Here is a 12,121-nt window from a genome sequence, read left to right on the forward strand (position 1 = left end):
ACATATTCACTATGCATAAAAACTGGATAATACTGGTATGAAGGATTTTAAGATTACATGTCCCTGTGTGTGTGTGTGTTTGTAGATATATATATATATGTAAATTTAATCTTTGGTACAAAAATAATACATTTTAATGCAACTGACATCTTTGATCTTGTAATCCTTCTAGATAGAGAATAGTTATATGAACTTACAACAAAGGGACACTTGGACCATAGATCCTAATGTCTCTGATGTAAGAAATACTGTGTAAATCGTTATGTAAATATCAGTGATAATAAGTTAATTCTGTAATTAATTAGATGGATTTTCCACAATATCCATCTGTAAAAGAGAAAAGAAAACACTTAAAGGAGATGTTAGGAATAAGAAATGTTAGTACAGGTATGGGGCCTGTAAACCAGAACACGCAGGACCTAATGGTTACCGGATAACAAATCTATCCGTAATTTGGATCTCCATACCTTAAGTCTGCTAGAAAATCATGTAAACATTAAATAAACCCAATAGTTTGGTTTTGCTTCCAATAGGAATTAATTATATCTTAGTTGGGATCAAGTACAAGCTACTGCCATTATTACAGAGAAAAAGGGTATCACTTTTAATAATTTGGATTATTTGGATAAAATGGAGTCTATGGGAGATGGCCTTCCCGCAAATCAGAGCGTAATGGATAACGGATTTCCAGATAACGGATCCCATACCTGTATATTACATACAATAAAATATGTGCTCTGCAAAATGTACAAAGGGTTAAAGGAAAACTATACCCCCCAAACAATGTAGGTCTCTATTAAAAGATACTGAGTAAAACAGCTCATGTGTAAAACCCTGCTTCATGTAAATGAAACATTATCATAATAATATACTTTTTTAGTAGTATGTGCCATTGGGTAATCATAAATAGAAAATTGCCATTTTAAAAAATAAGGGCCGCCCCCTGAAATCGTAAGATTCACTGTGCACACATACAAACCACATGTTAGGTCACATGAGCCAATTAACAGACAGAGTTCTGCCTTTTGCCTCCTCACTTCTTCCTGTTACAGTTAGGGGCCGATTCACTAAGGGACGAATTTCGAAGTTAAAAATACTTCGAAATTTGACCCTCGGATTGAAATCCTTCGACTTCGAATATCGAAGTCGAAGGATTTAGCGCTGATCCTGCGATCGATCGATCGAAGGATTTTCTGTTCGATCGAACGATTAAATCCTTCGAATCGAACGATTCGAAGGATTTTAATCCAACGATCGAAGGAAAATCCTTCGATCAAAAAATCACAGGCAAGCCTATGGGGACCTTCCCCATAGGCTAACATTGACTTCGGTAGCTTTTAGCTGCCGAAGTAGGGGGTCGAAGTTTTTTTTAAAGGGGAAGTACTTCGACTATCGAATGGTCGAATAGTCGAACGATTTTTCGTTCGATTCGTTCGATTTCGTTCGACTTCGAACGAATTTAACCAATTCGATGGTCGAAGTACCCAAAAAATACTTCGAAATTCGAAGTATTTTTCATTCGAATCCTTCACTCGAGCTTAGTGAATCAGCCCCTTAGTGTTGTAGTATTTCTGGTCAGGTGATCTCTGAGGCAGCACAGATAGAGTCACGAAATGGTGGTTCAAGGCAAGAGATGTAAAAGGGCAATATTTATGTAAATATATATTCCAGTTTGGTAAGATTCTTTAATATGTCATTCAATTTGATATAAACTATCTGTTGCTTAAGTATTCATTCTGGGGGCATAGATTTCCTTTAAAGGGGTAGTTCAATTTAAGTTAATGTTAAGTATGTTATAGAATGGCTTACTTTCTGCAACTTTTCAAAGTGGTTATGTTTATTGTTTCTGAATTATTTACCATTCTCTCTCTAGTTCTCAATGGGGGTCACTGACCCCGGCAGCTGTAATTTTTCAATTACTTAACTTTCTATTCAATCAACTATAGCACCTTACAAGTCGAGGCTTATTTAATAAACCTGGAATTTATCTGGTCAAGCTTTTTGGGCCAAAAACTCTATTTTAAAAAGTGTAATCTGACAATGTACCATGTCAGCCAGTGATGATGCATCAGCAGATGAAGGTAAAATCTATGGCCATCTGTTGCTATTAATAAACAGCATATTGGCTTATAGGTGTAGGTCATTTCATACCAGTAAAGTAAAGTAAAAGAGAGAAATAAAACAATTTACCAAAGCTTTTTGCAAAACTATAGTAAAAAAAAAATATTCTATGGAAGCCATTCCCTAAGCAAACGTTTTATTATGTAAATTACTAACTATAGTTAAATATACATATTATACCCTAACTGCACATTCTGTAAGAATTAATTTTCAATTTTGGGCTGTTGGACAATTTACATTTTTTTCAACAAAGCAACTTGGAGCTAATGTAAAACAATTTCACTTTAAATGTAGTAGCACCACTCATGCTTTATTTTTAATATTATTTATACACGAAAACTACACAACTCAACTGAGCTGACAGGCTACTCTTAATGAAGTAATGATTACCCTTCAACATGGCAAAGATATTATGGTCCCAATTAGTGATGTGCGGGTCGGGATTTTCCTGACCCGCACCCGACCCTAACCTTCCCTCCCTTGGCTCGCATCCGCACAGCATCTATAAAAGACGCACAGACGCACAGCATCTATATAAGACGCACAGACACACAGCATCTATAAAAGACGAACCCGGAAGTTGGCATTTGATGGTGGCGGGCAGGGAGAGCAGGAGAAGAGCTCAACCCACCCGCCACCAGCAACAAAGCGTATGAGGTCGGCCCAAACCCGCCCGACCCACGGGTATTTGGTCGGCCACACATCGCTAGTCCCAATGTTACTTATAGTTTCCTGGATGATCATTTACCTTGTCATTGCTACAGAAGAATTTTCTTAAATCAACCACACATGGGAAATTATGATAAATATATTTGGAAACACATGGGCATCCACACACATTCTGATTCAATGAACTATTGAGTCACAAACTGTTTCACGGAATTGCCATTGATACAGTTCTGGATTCATCGATGACCTCACTAACAAGTCAAATTATTTAATCAGTCAGCCCAGTCTACCCTTATTTGAAATACATTTTCATGCCATTGACCATATCATTTAGTGTGGCCTTAAACATGAATACAACATACAGTTTGGCTAATGAAATCTGAACTACATTGTAACTTGGTTCTATTGTTTTCAACCTTAGAACCTTAAAAAGAACATGGAATTATAAAATAGAAAACACAAACTACTCAGAAACCACATATATTATCAGACAATGATTTATTATATCATAAGGGAGTGATATCTAGAAAACTGAGATTTTTGAACTATTCTTATTTCTCATCTACTATTTCTAAATTTTGCCTAAGAACTGCCGGTAAAAAACCTTCTTCTATAGGAGTCTCCGATGTCTTCATTATATTTAACCCTGTCAATCTCAACATATCTTCCTGCAATTTTCTGCTGTTCCAAGTCATAATCCATGTATATTTTGCTATCACATCTAATATAAATATGAGATTATAAAACAAAAAATATAAAATACTCAGAAAACACATAAATAATCAGTCAAGGATTTATTATATTATATGGGAACCAATATTTTTAAAAAAAAAAACAGATCTTTGAAGAAAGATAAAGATGATTGAATTCTGTTGGCGATGATGTCACATGAGGTTTCCACATCATATTTCATTATAAGTAGTTCTAAGCATCTAATAACTTCTAGACTGAGAAGAATGAAGAGTTTAATGCCTGGAGCCAATTGCTTGATTGTAGATATAAAGTAGGTGTCCTTATTATTTTTGTCCTTCTCAGATTTTTCCTTAATTAAAATTCTTATTTCTCAGTTATAATCTTTAAATTCTCCCTAACAACTGCCGGTGAAAACCCATCTTCAGTAGGAGTCTTCACTGTTTTCATTATATTTAACGATGTCAATCTCAGCATGTCTTCTTCTGCAATTTTCTGCTGTTCCACGTCATAATCCAAGTATGTTTTACTATCCCATCTGATATAAAAACTGGAGGAAGAAAAGAGAAAATAAATAAAACTTTCACATAAAATATCTGTGTAGCAGAAGGGTTTTTATCACTACAGTGTCCCATGATTTTTAATAAGCATTCTCCACACATATCACACATACAAAGCTAAGTGACTGCTCTAAAAAAACTAAACAATAATTGGATCTGAGAGGTGATACTTAGAGGCAGATTTACAAAATTCGAGTGAAGAATTCGAATGTAAAAAACTTCGAATTTCGAAGTATTTTTTGGGTACTTCGACCATCGAATTGGTTAAATTCGATCGAATTCGAACGATTCGAACGATTCGAAGTAAAAATCGTTCGACTATTCGACCATTCGATAATCGAAGTACTGTCTCTTTAAAAAATACTTCGACCACCTACTTCGGTAGATAAAACCTACCGAAGTCAATGTTAGCCTATGGGGAAGGTCCCCATAGGCTTGCCTGTGATTTTTTGATCGAAGGATTTTCCTTCGATCGTTGGATTAAAATCCTTCGAATCGTTCGATTCGAAGGATTTAATCGTTTGACCGAACGAAAAATGTTTCGATCGATCGCAGGATTTGCGCAAAATCGTTCGACTTCGATATTCGAAGTCGAACGATTTTAGTTCCCAGTCGAATATCGAGGGTTAATTAACCCTCGATATTCGACTATTGATGAATCGGCCCCTTAGTCAACTGTATTGTACTGTGGTCACCATTATAAAAAGAACTGGATATCAAATAAAAATATACTCACATCAAGCCGATTATTACACCTATAACCAGGAAAATGCTAACAATAAGAATGGCCACTGCTATAACTAATGTCCAGTCTACATCTGGAATATCTGGAATATCTTGAATTGGTGGCAGTGTTCCTTGACTGATTTCCAGAGGTCTTGTTGCGCCTTTTATCACTGTATAAGAAAAACAAAACAAATTTGCATTAGGGGTTTCTAATGGTTTTAATGTTATCTGTAAATGTAATAACAATTAAAAGATAAGACCCAGAAGAAAAGGGATAAACAAATACTGCTTTCTATTGCAATTTTACAAATAACTTTATAACCACTGACATTTCTAAAACATGTCTGTTGGGAAGTTGATTAGAACTACACTTCCCTTCTCATGTAGAACACTTTAATTGGTAATGGACCCCTTCTACAGGGAGGGCTGTCAAAAGAAAACTCCAATATTAAATGAATCGCTTTGGAGTCGGTAGTTTGATAAAAGCAATTATTCCTGATTGCTAATGAAACAGGAAAAGTTTTTTTTAAACTTCTGGTTAAAAAAAAAAAAAAAGAATAGGAAGCAGTTGTGTATTTCCCCCATAAATACTGTATAACATACCTTTTACGTTAAAATCAACTGTGCTGATTGGAAACCTCGTTGTTCTTGATCTTGCAGTGCAGGAATAAATGCCAACATCACTAAAGTCAGCTAAATATTTAACATATGTCGGCTGGGAGAGTGTTTGTATAGGAACCATTGTTGAGCCATTTTTCTAAAAAAACAAAAAAACACTTTCATTAGTAGCAGTTGATAACCGTCCTAAAATGTTATTTATATAATATACAAGAGCCATAAATATCCTGTAAATGATATCCTTATAAACGGTGCTAAGTGATGTCATCAGTTATAATCGGGGCTTAGTGATGTCATTTCTATCACATGATTCACTGAAACGTGTACATTATAAAAAATAAAGTACCCCCTGTTACAAAATATGAGGATAATAGAAGTCTCCTTGGAGTTCCATGACCTGTATAAATATACTCGGCCTGCAGCCTTGTGTTTTATATGGTCATAATATCCTTATATTTTACAAGAGGGGGTACTTTATTCACTATTAATAAATAAAGTATCCTCTGTTGCAAAATATAAAGATTTTTATATGGTCATGGAACTTCTCTGTAACTTATAATATCCTTATATTTTACAAGAGGGGGTACTTTATTCACTATATAATCATCTAATTATAGCCCAATGAAAAAAAGTATTCTCAATGACATCACATTTAACGGTGGTGGGCACCTCCCAAATATTTACATACAATCATCTACAGTAACTGAATTTCATTTCAAAATACCTTTTCAAGAACGTATTCCATTTCATCCCGAATGCCGTAATGAAATTTAACGCTGCAATCAAAATTCAAGTCGGCTTCTTCTTCAACTTGAATTTCCCGAGCTAGAAAATATATAAAAGAAAGGGTCATTTTAATACTGTACATATGAATAATTTTTGACACAAAAGATATTTTTATTTCAACTGTTTAAACTTTATAAAGAGACCCAGGAAGTTTTACTTGATGCACTTGTGTTTCTTCTTCAACCCCATCTAATATAATACCACAATTATAGAGTAACAACTGAACTAAAGAATTGGATTTCGTTATATTCTTATTAGAGGCATAAATAGAATAATATTGACTAATGATGCCTCTATACAATGATTTTGGGCCAAGGGTATAGCTGAAATATGGAAATATACTTACTCCCACACGGCAATATTTCTTGAAGGCACTCTGAGTATCCTTTACAAGGTGTGCAGGGTTCTTTAGTCCTTACATCTGCAGAAACATTAATAAAGTTATTAATTAGTTGTATTGCTCACAGAGGAACTGTCACAGTTGCTGGGCTTAAAGTCTTAATGCTTATACAGTAAAAAGAAAACAAATGTATACGTTAATGTTATTATATATTTATCTTCAATTCACTAGAACACACGTAGTTGGATTTGGTGGGAAAGAATATTGCTTCCCTATCTGGATTATGGAAATTTTCATATTACTTGACCTCAGTATAATATGGAATTCCAAAATGTGCAGCCAGCCCTGCAACTGTCATATTATACTAGGGATGCACCGAATTCACTATTTTGGATTCGGCCGAACCCCCGAATCCTTCACGAAGGATTCGGCCGAATACCAACCCGAATCCTAATTTGCGTATGCAAATTAGGGGTGGGAAGGGAAAAACATTTTTTTACTTCCTTGTTTTGTGACAAAAAGTAACGCCATTTCCCTCGCTAACCCCTAATTTGCATATGCAAATTAGGATTCAGATGTGGTTCAGCCCGGACAGAAGGATTCGGCCGAATCCGAATCCTGCTGAAAAAGGCCAAATCCCAAACCAAATCCTGGATTCGGTGCATCCCTATATTATACTGCCATACATTTCTTATGATACAGATTTGTGGTTATCATCCTCATTCTCTTATATATGCAGATGGATGAGCTGTTGTTTTAAAATGATGTATATAATCCTATACCTCATGCCAGCTCTACCTGCCTGCAATACCTTTTTTTGATTACTTACCGAAACATTTGCCTTTAATGCACTGGCACATCGGACATGAATTCACCAAATCTATGAAAAAGAAAACAATATGGGGTTATTATATTATTACATAGCTTAAGTACATGCATTTAATGACTCTCTAATTAGAAATAATATTAAAATAAAAACTGGTCCAGCAGCCACAATAAAGGTGAATAAACCAGCTCTGCTAATAATATTATTTATTTCTGTGTTATTGACTGGTTACTTACCGGTACACCATTTGTTTGTACCCCCAACACACATCTGAAATTCTTCTTGGCATGTTTCACAGTTTGTCACTTTGTCAAATAGGATTCCTTAAAATAAGCAAAATATGATATATATAATACATATATGCATAATTAAACCTAAAATTTTGGGTTATGAAACAAATTGGCTTTTAGTACCCCAGAACTAAAAATCAAAGTATCTGTTTTCAATTGCATTATGGCAAATTCATAGGTGCTGCTCACTATAAATAGAGACCCAGCCTGATGGCAGCTAGCCTACCATCTAGAATGATTAGGGGGGTTATTTATCAAAATCCGATTTTATCTCAACATTTTCTGCTACAAACTCTAATCAAATCCACTCGGGTTTTTTAACGCTTATTTATTATTACATTATTTTCATCCAATTTTCACGACTTGTTTTGGATTTTTGACCCGAAAACTCTGATTTCTTATGTTTTTTTGCCTGAAAACTTTGGGGTATTGCACGAAACCCAACGCACATCAAAAAATCTATGCAAAATTATATGCAACCTCGACAGGTCTGAGATGCCGGATTTTCTGATTCGGACTTTTCCAGCTTCGTGTTTTAATAAATTCCAAAAAATTTGTGATTTTTTTAAAGAGTCCGATTTTATAAAAAAAAATTCACACATTTTTAGTGATTTTTGCATTCGGAGTTTAGTGAATACCCCCCTAACTGTTTGCCTGGATACTACTTCTTGAACTGTAGCCATGTGACTGTTATATGTTTAAATGTGTATTAGGGTTATAATCTAAATGTAAAAAGGGAACTTGAACCCAAGAATCTGAAAGCCTCTGTTCTAAGTGACAATTTTCCAGTATGTGAAGGGCGGTCATGATCTTGTAATAAAATAGTTGTACTTACCACAATTGGAACCTGGAAAAGAGAAAAGAAAAGACAAGAGTTAAGAGATATCAGAAATTGCACAATAAACTAATAGGAAAAAAAGCAACTTTTAAAACAGGTGGGAAACTTGTATTAGTTAAAGGGTATATTTGAAATTAGCAAGTCTAGTATATTGGTGCCAACTCCAATGGATGGTAACATAGACTGCATTACTGGTACTAGGATAAGGGTAAATCTTAAATTAAAATAGCTCTGTAATAATCAGAGGAACATCAGTCAATTCTAAAAATTGCTTATCAAATAAAGAAGCTAAGGATTCTGTATAGTTCATTCTGTGTCTGTGAGTAACTTACTCTACTCATATTACACAAATACATTTGATGAGACTTACCTTTCTGATTAGGACATTTACCTAAAAAAGAAAAAAAAAGAATGTTAGGAATTTTTTTATCAGTAAAATCACAATAACATGCATTTTTAATCTGTACTGTCACAAATATAAATATTTCCACAATTCTCAGCTTTTTTTATTTTACAATTGATGTTATAATAAAATACTTACGCTCTTGGAAACTAGCAAAAATGTCTTCTACTGCTAGTGCTAGTTCTTTGAAAGTCGGAGTGAGGTCTTTGACTATCTGTAATGCTATATAAAAAAAAATCACAGTAAATAAAGAAGAAATGCTATGTCATTTTAGGATCATTTTATTTTAAAGGAAAAGTTGGTTTTATGGGCACTTGGGTCCAAACTTTAAGATTCACAACTAATATTTGCAGTCTCATGGCTAATGATTTAGTAAATTACTAGAAAATATTATAGGCCTTAATGTATAAATCCTTTGTAAAGGCGCATATATATATATAGAGAGAGAGAGAGAGAGAGAGAGAGAGAGAGAGAGAGAGAGAGAGAGAGAGAGAGATAGAGATATATATATATATATTAATTTGGGAGACAGTTTTACAATAAGGTGCAGGTATTTGTGCTCTATCAAGTTCTTGCTAAATAAAACCATGTGTGAATTCAGAAGCTATTAATTATTAAGGGAGAAACACATGGACATTCTCCAAAAGGCCCTGTTTGGCTTAAGTTATTAAGTTATCAAGGAGGTGAGAAGTACAGGGACCTGTACTTAAAACTGCCAATGGCAGGTATGAAATAAACTGTTGCTTGTACACTATGGGGCAGATTTTTCAAGGGTCGAATTGAAAATTCAAATTTTTGAATTCAAATTTACTTGTTTTTTCATGGCCAAAACTGTCAGATTCAACTAGGGAATTGTTAAAATTCGATTTAAGTTTTTTTAAATTTGAATTTTGAAATTTATCATACATTTGCCCTTTAAGAATTTTAATTCAACTATTTGCCACCTTAAACCTGCTGAATTGCTGTTTTAACCTATGGAAGACGTCCTGGGAGTTTAAAATAGGGATCCACCGACGGGTCCAACAATTGTGCCTATGGTATTGATAAATGAGAGGGTCTCATATATCAATACCATAGGCACAATTGTTGGACCCGTCGGGAGCCCCCACACATGGGCAAATAAGCTGCCGAATCGGTCTAAAGGACCAATATCGGCAGCTTTAATCTGCCCGTGTATGGCCACCTTTTATTTTGATAATCCGTGTTCTGATAGGTAATAGGAAAGTTATAATTACGCGTCTTTTCTTCGTCCAACTCTGTCTCCAATTTCTTCTGTAGCTTTGTTAATTTCATTTTATATTCTGAAACTATCATGTTCATTCCGTATCTGTCTGCAAAGTAAAAGAAATGAATACATTATTTAGAATTCAGGGGGGTTATGTAATAAAAGACATTAAGGGGGTTATTTACTAAACTCTTTTTAGTATAAAATCCGAATTTTTTGTGAAAAAAAATCACAAATTTTTCAGAATTTATTAAACCCAGAGGATGGAAAAGTCTGAATCAGAAAATCCGGCATCTCAGACCTGTAGAGGTTGCATATAAGTCAATGAGAGACGTCCCAATGATTTTTTTGAGGTGCAATACCCCGAAATTTTCCGGCAAAAAGCATAAGAAATCTGAGTTTTGGGTTAAAAATCCGAAAAAACCTTGAAAATCAGGTAGAAATTCTGAAAAATTTATAAATTTCGTATTTTTCACGATTTTTCTGATTTTATTCCAGCAGACATAATAAACAAGTCAAAAAAAAAGTGCGGATTTTGGGAAATAACCCCCTAAATTTGCCAAAGTGCAGTAACCCATAGCAACAGGTAGCATTTACTGGTCACCTGTTGAAAAGAAAAACACATCTTATTGGTTGCTATGGGTTACTGCTCCAGGGCAAACGTAGCTCCTTTTATACATATGGTGGATTGTCTGTATATAGATTTTACAGTCTTAGACAATGCAACCCTCATAAAAGGAAGTCCAGTGAATATTAAAGGCTGAATTCCTTTCCATTATATATACAGTACAGGATTATACAGGGTCAATATTTGACAATGTTATAAGGCATCTACTACATACACTTTGTATGGATAATGGGTCTAAATCTAAAACTGTCCTTAGAAAATGCAACATGCCAGACTGTGATCCTATGCTATAACTCCATAATAAATGAACCCTAAAATGTTAATTAGGACATTTTATTTTGCAACTTATAAGGCCTCTTTCATGCAGCAAAACAGAAATGATTCAGAAAGAGCAAAATCCTAACATGTAAGAAAATTGCAGCCTACTAATAGTTTGTCTTCTCCATTTTCCTATGTTGATACTGCTTAAACATATGTGCCATAAATGCAAAAGATTTAAAAAAAAGTGTAAACGTTCTACCAAATGTAGGGTTCTTCCCTCAATGTTTTTGCTCTCAGATCACAGCGCTTACATGAAGCAACTCCGCTTACCTAATTTCCTCTGCAGATACTGAGTTTGTAAACCACTAGAAAACTCTTGAATAAAATCTCGGACAGCCATAAAGTTTTCTCTCTTTCTCCAATACAAATCTTCAATAGCAGATAGGAAACTATTTTCCACTTCCTTTGAGCTGGGATCACAGCTGAAACACGAAAAAACTAGGGGAATATTCACTGTTAGTAAGTAAATAGCAATATAGAATAATAATAATGATTTTGTAAGAAACGTCATGATGAAATAAAATAAAGTAATAAAATAAGTTTTGAGTAAGTTTGAAGTATAAGATAAAATAAAGTAATAAAATAAGTTTTGAGTAAGTTTGAAGTATAAGATAAAATAAAGTAATAAAATAAGTTTTGAGTAAGTTTGAAGTATAAGATGTCACTTGCTGCTCGTCAAAAACAGCAATGAAATGATGATCAACAAGACAACACTTGTAGTGTAGCTCATGTCATGTGACAATGATGTCACAGTGACTGACCTTGACCTTTACAGAAAAGGTCACACCTGAAACAACTGTTAGATGATGTCATAATGCCTCACAAACTAGTTTAGTGAAGATGTTATGATGATGTCATAATGCCTCACAAACTAGTTAAGTGAAGATATTATGATGTCATAATGCCTCACAAACTAGTTAAGCGAAGATGTTACGATGATGTCATAATGCCTCACAAACCAGTTTAGACTGGTCGTCAGCCATGGGGTTTTTTTTCCATTGTTAATTAATAAAAAACATATGTCTGCTGAGCACATAGTTATTTAGATATTTATAATTTTTTTAGTAGTTGTAACTAAAT

General features: G+C 34.3%; 1 protein-coding gene across 1 annotated transcript; it reads right to left on the reverse strand.

Moving 5' to 3' along the window:
• Positions 1–5,976: 5,976 nt before the first annotated feature.
• Positions 5,977–11,560, reverse strand: LOC108697045. Its single transcript, XM_041570062.1, has 9 exons — positions 11,312–11,560; positions 10,103–10,198; positions 9,006–9,089; positions 8,835–8,855; positions 8,462–8,473; positions 7,573–7,659; positions 7,340–7,390; positions 6,517–6,591; positions 5,977–6,209 (listed from the first exon to the last, which is right to left on the reverse strand). The coding sequence occupies exons 1-9, from the start codon at positions 11,550–11,552 to the stop codon at positions 6,100–6,102; spliced, it is 777 nt and encodes a 258-aa protein (XP_041425996.1). The 5' UTR covers positions 11,553–11,560; the 3' UTR covers positions 5,977–6,099.
• Between the last annotated feature and the right edge of the window lie 561 nt (positions 11,561–12,121).

This window comes from Xenopus laevis, chromosome 7L, assembly GCF_017654675.1.
Source record: "Xenopus laevis strain J_2021 chromosome 7L, Xenopus_laevis_v10.1, whole genome shotgun sequence".
Taxonomy (NCBI): Eukaryota; Metazoa; Chordata; class Amphibia; order Anura; family Pipidae; genus Xenopus; species Xenopus laevis.